The sequence below is a fragment of the Elephantulus edwardii genome, unplaced genomic scaffold (assembly GCF_000299155.1).
Source record: "Elephantulus edwardii isolate Elephantulus edwardi_28Jun2011 unplaced genomic scaffold, EleEdw1.0 scaffold00064, whole genome shotgun sequence".
Lineage (NCBI taxonomy): Eukaryota > Metazoa > Chordata > Mammalia > Macroscelidea > Macroscelididae > Elephantulus > Elephantulus edwardii.
Window position 1 is genome coordinate 821,914 of NW_006399814.1, and position 8,224 is coordinate 830,137.

At 61.3% G+C, this 8,224-nt stretch overlaps 1 protein-coding gene across 1 annotated transcript in view; it reads left to right on the forward strand.

Annotated features, from left to right (window-relative positions):
• The first annotated feature begins 2,626 nt into the window (after window positions 1-2,626).
• Window positions 2,627-8,224, forward strand: part of PLXNB2 (plexin B2) — a 13,119-nt gene continuing 7,521 nt past the window's right edge. Inside the window, exons 1-13 of the mRNA XM_006888017.1 lie at window positions 2,627-3,688; window positions 3,975-4,157; window positions 4,244-4,369; window positions 4,643-4,743; window positions 4,821-4,947; window positions 5,159-5,312; window positions 6,008-6,122; window positions 6,278-6,386; window positions 6,458-6,559; window positions 6,832-6,924; window positions 7,144-7,225; window positions 7,326-7,486; window positions 7,924-8,072. Of these exons, the coding sequence (XP_006888079.1) occupies window positions 2,627-3,688; window positions 3,975-4,157; window positions 4,244-4,369; window positions 4,643-4,743; window positions 4,821-4,947; window positions 5,159-5,312; window positions 6,008-6,122; window positions 6,278-6,386; window positions 6,458-6,559; window positions 6,832-6,924; window positions 7,144-7,225; window positions 7,326-7,486; window positions 7,924-8,072 (2,564 nt within the window). The remainder of the gene's footprint in view (window positions 3,689-3,974; window positions 4,158-4,243; window positions 4,370-4,642; window positions 4,744-4,820; window positions 4,948-5,158; window positions 5,313-6,007; window positions 6,123-6,277; window positions 6,387-6,457; window positions 6,560-6,831; window positions 6,925-7,143; window positions 7,226-7,325; window positions 7,487-7,923; window positions 8,073-8,224) is intronic.

Genomic DNA, 8,224 nt, shown 5'->3' on the forward strand with positions numbered 1-8,224 from the left:
CCCCAGCCGTGGTGTTTTCCATTGCCTGACCCCAGCCGTGGTGTTTTTAGTTGCTTCCTACACATCTGAAAGTTGGACAGCAAGTAAGGAAGACTGGTGAAGAGCAGATACCTTGAACTATGCTGGATACTGGACTATTGCATGTGCTCCCAGAGAAGAAATGGGCTGCCTGTAAGACGTGCAGCGAGGGGTTCCTCAGAGACGTGTGGGGAACTTTGAGCATGTGTCAGGAGGGCCCGTTCTTCATCTGGAAGAAGACCTCATACTGGGAATATGGAGTGTCCGGGAAAGAGGAAGGAACACGCACACACACACACCCCCAGCAAGGGATTGATACCGTGACTACACACTGTCAAGGTGGTGCAGGATCAGACCAGTTTCCTTCTGTTCACTGGGTCACTGAGAGTCAGTCAGCCAGCCTACCAGCATCTAACAGCAGGTGGGGGAGAGGCCCCCAGACCTCTCATGTGGTCTCCTCGGCCTCCTCATGCTGGAGTCCAGGAAGGGGGCTGTCCAGACACTTTCCGGGCCCACAGTAGCTGGGGTTCATGCAGCCTCTTGGAAATGACTTCCGGCCAGGAAGGCGGCTGTCTGATGGTCTAAGGAAATCCCCACTCCCTGCGGTAATGAGCAGGGATCCCAGGCCATTTTCAAAACAGGAACTGCTGGCTCATTGCCCGTTCCATTGGTGCCAGGAAATACTCACGCACACCCCCATCTGTGCCTGGCCTTCCCACCTAGGTGTGATCCCCAAGCTGGGTCAGGTGGGTCACCCTCTGCTCAGGCTTGCCTTCCAAGTCACCTTAGGCCTTTGTCCAGGAAGTAGGGGTGAGCCTGTGGGCCCCAGCTCTCCCCACTGGAGCCTCAGGGCAGCTGTTGGAAGGAGGATCCTGAATGGAGCTGACAGGTCCTCCTTGACCACACCTGGTATTAAGTGATCTGGGAACTGGAGAAGGTAGAGGACACAGCTGCCACTGGAGGCATAGGGGACTCCCTAGAGGTGAAAGGCTCTCCCGTAGTTGGTTGTGGTGTTGGGTGAGGAAGGCTGGGGCCCATGCCTTCTCAGGATCTATCCAGTACCTGCCTCTGTCCCCAGGCCCAGCAGTCTGGTCCACCCCGCAGCTTGGTTCCAGTGCCTGCCCCACCCCCGCATAGCCCCGCCCTCCTGCTTCCTCCCTGGGCCCAGGGAACATTCCATTCATTCCGGCTCACCACGGCCAGAGCCCAGAGCTGAAGCCTCAGAGAGGGGGCCCAGTGAGGAGGTGGCTCAGGGAGGAGGCTCTGCCCCCCAAGTAACGCAGGACTCCGGTGAGTGTGGCTTGTGGGGGCGCTGGGGCTGGTGGCTCAGAGGTGTGGGCCTTCTAGGCTGTTGCCCAGCCCCCACTGGCACCACAGTGGACTTTGTCCTGGCCATGGAGTACCCAGCACAGGGAAGTGCCCCTGGGCCCCAGCCTGGTCTCCTGTGCCTCAGACACCCGTGAGGTAGGGGGGGAGGGACGTGCAGGAGGCCCTGTGGCCCCAGACCCTGCCTGTTCTGGAGTGGCGGAGGGAGGCTGCTCTGCCTAGTGCTCCAGACTTCTTGGTTCCAGTGTGACCCGCCATGCTCCTCCAGAAGCTGAGGCCCAGGAGGAGGGAAGCCTGGGGCTCAGGGTTTATCTAGTCTTCCCCATCTTGGTGAGGGTCGTCCTGTTCTCACAGTGACCTTGGACACCAACCAGCCTGCACAACAGGGTGGGTGCAAAGGCAGCTGGGGGTTGCTCTCGGCAGCAGCAGCAAAGCACTGTTGTCCTGAGCAGAGGCCACAGGGGGGCCCGCAGGCACAGAGCCTGGTTGGGTGCTCTGCTCTGCGCTCTTCTTTGCTTTGTTCTATGTGGGATGGTACTTTCCAAGTTTGAGGAAGCTGGGAGAGTCTGAACAGAGGGATGTAGGAAGGACATGGAGGACAACCAGGAGGCTCCTGGAAGCCTGGGCACGAAAGGGAACAGGTTGAGGGGAGAGTCACAGGGTCCCCAGGAGCAGGCCAGCCTGTCCTTTGTGGGAGAAGCCTGAAGGAGGAGGGGCAGCATGGAGGAGGGAGGGGGGGAGGTCCCAGCCAGGATGGGATAGACCATTGTCTGGAGAGTGGAAGGCAGGTGAGGATGTCCAGGCTGGGGAGGAGAACCACAGTGTTGGGGGGCCTCCTGGCCCAGCCTCATCCTTAGTGGCCCCCTACTTAACGCTCGTCCAGACATAGGCACACATGCAGACAAGACTGAGCGTGAGTCACAGCATAGGTCTCCCTAGAACATCCATGGGTCCCATCCCATCCTGTGTGGCCATGGCCAGTGGGGATGCTGAGGTCTGGTGGATAGCTAGAACTGGGAGCCTGTGCTCGGCCTCCTCTGACCCCAGCACCCTCTGAGCTGCCCTTTCACTTTCCTCTCTGCCGTGTGGCCCACCTGCACCCACGTCCAGACTGTTGGCTTGTGTCAGGGAAGGGGGTTCTGGGAAGTGATTAGGAGGCATCCTGAAGGGGAGTGATTCTTGGGGGCTCAGTGTCTCTCCATCCTGTCCTGTGTCTGGAGAGGCCCTTGGCTCTTGGAGGGTGGACCTTCTGATGCTCCTTTCCTCCCACAGGTCCCGGGGGATGGCGCTGTGGCTCTGGACCCTGGTGGTCCTGGGCCTGACGGGCTCCGGTGCAGGCCTGCGGACACGCAAGCTCGAGTTCTTCCTCAGTGAGACAGAACTGAACCACCTGGTAGTGGACAACGGGACAGGCGGCGTGTATGTGGGGGCAGTGAACAACCTCTACCAGCTGACCTCTGACCTGCAGCTGGTGCAACAGGAGGTCACAGGCCCGGCCCTGGACAACAAGAAGTGCACGCCGCCCATCGAGAAGAGCCAGTGCCACGAGGCCGTGCCCACCAACAACGTGAACCAGCTGCTGCTGCTGGACCCACCTGGGGGCCGTGTGGTTGAATGCGGCAGCCTCTTCAAAGGCATCTGTGCCCTTCGGTCTCTCAGCAACATCTCCACACGCCTCTTCTACGAGGACAGCAGCGGCGAGAAGTCCTTCGTGGCCAGCAACGACGAGTCTGTGGCCACCGTGGGACTGGTGAGTGCCACAGTGCCTGGCGGCGAGCGTGTCCTCTTCGTGGGCAAAGGCAACGGGCCACACGACAATGGCATCATCGTCAGCACCCGCCTGCTCGACCGAGTTGAGGGCAGGGAGGCCTTCGAGGCCTGCACGGACCATGCCACCTACAAGGCCGGGTACCTGTCCACCAACACGCAGCAGTTTGTGACCGCCTTTGAGGATGGCCGCTATGTTTTCTTTGTTTTCAACCAGCAAGACAAGCACCCGGCCCGGAACCGCACGCTGCTGGCCCGCATGTGCAAACAGGATCCCTTCTACTACTCCTACCTGGAGATGGACTTGGAGTGCCAGGAGCCTGGTGCCCAGGCCTTTGCCACCTGCCTGGCGGCCTCCGTGGACCCAGGCCGGACACTCTATGCGGTCTTCAGCAAGGACAGCAGGGGCGGAGGGGGCGGAGGCCTCCAGAGTGGCCTCTGCTTGTTCCCACTGGACGAGATCCACGCCAAGATGGAGGCCATCCGCAATGCCTGCTACACGGGCACCCGGGAGGCCGGTCGTAGCACCTTCTACAAAGCCTTCCAGGGCGAGATCCAGTGTGGGGGCCACGCACCGGTAGGTGCCTACACGCTGGAGTCTAGGGGGGTCCGCATGGCGTCCATGCCCACCTGCACGGGACCACCTCCCCTGGGGCGGCGGCTGCTTCAGGACTCGCCCCATAGGGTGGGTGCTTTCCTGGGAATACATCCCCTGGGGTACCTGCTTCTCCCAGAGCTCACCCCATGGGGCGGCTGCTTCTCCACAGCCCTCTTTTGTGGCCCCAGCTGCATGTGGGCATTTGGACTGGCGTGGGCGGGCCTGGGTGCCCAGCTCTGACCCTCCCACGGGTTCGGGTCCGCAGGGCGCCAGTGAGAGCTTTCCCTGTGGTTCAGAGCACCTGCCCTACCCACTGGGCAGCCGTGAAGGCCTCCAGGCCATGGCCGTGCTACAGAGGAGTGGCCTGAACCTGACCGCAGTCACAGTGACCTCTGAGGAAGGACACATCATCGCTTTCCTGGGCACCTCAGATGGCAGAATCCTGAAAGTGAGGCTGGAGCTGGGTAAGCCGGGGGAAGGTTCCTGAAGGCAGCCTGTCTGAGCCCCGAGGCCCTCACGTTCTCCCTGTGCCAGGTGTATCTCACCCCGGATGGTACCTCCGAGTACGGCTCCCTCTTGGTGGAGATCAACAGGAGGATCAAGCGGGACCTGGTTCTGTCCCCAGACCGAACGTCTCTGTATGCAATGACTCAGGACAAGGTGGGCTGGGGGCTGCAGGGCTCAGCCTCTTCCCCTGGGGGAACCTCAGGTGCCCCTTCTTTCTATCCCCCTGAAATTGGGGTTCACCTGGCTTACCTCTGCCTCAGTCCGAGGAAGGGTTCTGGGTCAGTACTGTCATGGGTATGTGTGTCCCTGGGGATGGCTGGTCGAGGGGAGGCACTCTGCAGAGTGGGCAAAGATGGGCCAGGACCCCCAGTCTGGCCCCCTGGGCTCTGACCAGCAGCTGCAAGGAGCCTCTGATGTCCCATCCAGGTGTTCCGGCTGCCCGTGCAGGAGTGTCTCAGCTACCTCACGTGCGCCCAGTGTCGCGACTCACAAGACCCCTACTGTGGCTGGTGTGTCGTCGAGGGCCGGTGAGTGGTAGCACGCACGGACCTGGCCCCGGTGCCCAAGGGACACCAAGGCTGAGGCTGTCCCCTCCCCTGCACAGGTGCACCAGGAAGGCTATGTGCTCCAGGGCCAATGAGACCGGCCACTGGCTGTGGAGCCGGGAGAACTCCTGCGTGACCATCACCAGTGCTCAGCCACAGAACATGAGCCGACGGGCCCAGGGGGAGGTGCGCTGGGGCGGGGAGGGTCTCAGGTGACCCAAGGGGGCCTGGCAGATCAGGAGAAGGAGTCCACCCTGCCCCAGTTGCTAGCCAGTCACTTAACAGGGCGGGTGACCTGTGATCGTGGTGTGTCCTTTTTGGTCCCGTGACCACGACAGAGCCAGGTCTTGTCTGTCCTAAATGGTGTTGGAGTGACATGCACCGGGTCCTCCTCCAGGTACAGCTGACAGTCCATCCTCTACCCACCCTGAGAGGGGACGATCAACTGCTCTGCCTCTTTGGGGACTCACCTGCTCACCCCGCCCATGTGGAAGGCAACTTTATCCGGTGCACCTCCCCCAGCATCATCCCCAGCACCCCACCAGGGCAAGGTGAGTGTCCTTCCTGCCCTGCACTGGACTTGGCCTCTTTCCTTCACCCCGTGGAGTCCATGCGAGTGGGTGCCAATGGCTGAGGCAGGTGGCCTGCACAGGGATCCCTCCCGTGCACTGACCTTCCACTGTCTGCTCACCACCTGGTACCAGGCAGGACACTGTCTCTGTGGTACCCTCCTATGGCCTGAGATGCCTGTCCCAGGAGGGTCTAAATGTGTGGTAAGCTCCTGCAGTGACGTGGATAGAGTCCTGGCAGGTCTTGGTCCCAGACACACAGGAGTCTGGTCTCTCCATGCCCGTAGAGATTGAGAGACTGGCAGCCCAGAACCCCAGGGAGAAACAGGAGCCTCACCTGACACACTGAGAACTGATAGGCAGGGCAGGCGGGAGGCCAGAGGTGTCCAGGGGATAGAGAGCTATTGAGCGGGGGCAGAGCTGATGGCGCGGACACGGGGATGGGGGGCAGAGCTGATGATGGGGGACAGAGCTGATGGTGGGCCATAGGCTATGGGGAGCAGAGCTGATAGGGATACAGGGTGTCAGGGAGATGGAGGTGATGGTGGGGTCCCCCAGGGCCAGAGAGGAGGAATACCAAGAAGTCTTGCCTTCTGACCCCTGCGCCAGCCGCCCACAAGGGATTGTCTAGGGCACCCTGTTTTGATGCCAGCCCCCCACTACCCTGCCGCCCTCAGATCACGTAACTGTGAGCATCCAACTGCTGCTTCAACAAAACAACATCTTCCTCACCTCCCATCTCTACCCTTTCTACGACTGTCGGGAAGCCATGCACCTGGTGGAGAACCTGCCGTGGGTACCCCTGCCCTGCCACCCCCGGAGAGCCCCACACCTGTGCCCCAGCCCTATCTCAGGAACCCCTCATACCACCCATGTCCCGAGTGCCCTGCAACCTCCTCCTCGGTGCCGCCCCCTAGCCCTAGGACCCTTCGTGCCCTGTCCTGCAGGTGTATCTCCTGCACCAGCAACCGCTGGACCTGCCAGTGGGACCTGCAATACCACGAGTGCCGGGAGGCCTCGCCCAACCCTGAGGAAGGCATCGTGCGGGCCCACATGGTGAGCCTCAGGGCCACAGGGCTGGGCAGTCAGCCTCTGCGGCTGGAGCTCATCCGCCTCCCTGTTGCCAGGAGGAGAACTGCCCCCAGTTCCTGAACCCCAGCCCCCTGGTCATCCCCATGAATCATGAGACAGATGTGACTTTTCAGGGCCAGAACCTGGACACAGTGAAGGTGAGTAAGAGTAGCTCCCTGTGGGATTACCTTACCTCGAGACTGAAGCAGGGGTGTCTGGCCTGTTCCCAGCGCAGTCACCGCAGGAGCATTCAGGCACTTAGAGACAGAAGAGAGAGGGAAGGGTGCTCACGCCTCAGGACAGAGCCACTCAGGGATGGGGATGGGGCCCTTGGTGGGTTCAGATGGGGCCAAGTTCCCAGGGGCTCATAGGCTGAAGTGGGCAGAGGGGAGTGGTCCGGGCAGGTGTCCAGTCCGTGTCTCCTCCGCAGAGCACCTCCCTGTATGTGGGCAGTGAACTGCTCAAGTTCAAGGAGTTGGTGAGCGTGCAGGAGCCAGGTCGCTTTTCCTTCCGGACCCCCAAGGTACACCTCCCCCTTGGCGGGGTGGGGAGCACGCTGCAGGGGACCTTAGCCGCTCTGGAGCTAAGCTGAGTGGGCTTAGTGTTTCTGGTCCTCTGCCCAGTGCTCGTTCTGTCCTGCTGTCACACAGCGTCACCCTTGGGGACCTGTCTGCTGCCCCAGTCTGGTTCCCCAATTGGGTGGGCTGTAAGCACAGGGTGTCTGCACCTCTGCCCCTATTAGCTGTCCCATGACACCAACGAGACACTGCCTCTGCACCTGTACGTCAAGTCCTACGACAAGAATATCGACAGTAAACTCAGAGGTGCGGCCTGCTTGGCTTTGGGTGGTGTGGGCAAGGCCTCACCGGGCTGGAAGGGTGGGGCTGAGGTAGTTCTCTGACTCTCCCTTCTCTCCTTGTCCAGTGACCCTGTACAATTGCTCCTTTGGTCGCAGCGACTGCAGCTTGTGCCTGGCTGCTGACCCCGCCTACAGGTGTGTGTGGTGCGGCGGACAAAACAAATGCGTGTACCAGGCCCTGTGCAACAACGCCACCTCCGAGTGCCCACCGCCTGTCATTGCTAGGGTGAGCTGCCTGTGCCGTGTGGGGTGGGGGGGCCTCCTGGCCAAGCTTCTGCCCTGCAGCGTGCTCCGCAACCCTGCCTCACATACCTTACCTGCACCCATGTGTGCTGCAACCCCCGTGGGCCCCCCCAACTCCCCTGTATGCCCTGTGAATTCCCACCGGCCCACTTAAACCCGTGTGCCCAGCAAACCCTCACCTGCTCCATAGCCCTGCTCGCATGCCCCACCTGCCCCCACCAGGTTCCCTTCACTGCGTGTGCCCAGTGAGCCCAATTTACTCCCCTGCATCCCTGTGTACCCCCACTGGCTCCGCAGCTTGTCCCCGGCCCCCAGGAACCCACCTCACCCCACAGCCCTGTCCCACAATCACCCACCCTCAGCCCCTCCCAGTGAACACTCACCAATTCGAGATTTGCTCAGTGGCCCTGCTGGTTACAGATCCAGCCACAGACAGGCCCTCTGGCAGGGGGCATTCGCGTCACCATTTTTGGGTCGAACCTGGGCGTCAAGGCTGATGACGTGAGGAGGGTGACTGTGGCAGGCCAGAACTGCACCTTCCAGCCAGAGCTGTACTCCGTCTCCACCCAGTAAGCAGCCACAGTTCATGGGGCCATCTGGGCAGCCCCTGCCCCTGGGGTGCTGGGGGCTGGGTGACAAGACTGCTGGGAAACTGGCCTCAGTTGTGCGCGGTTTACTACTTTCAGAATGTGAGCATGGATGGACCAGCATGGTGGAGATC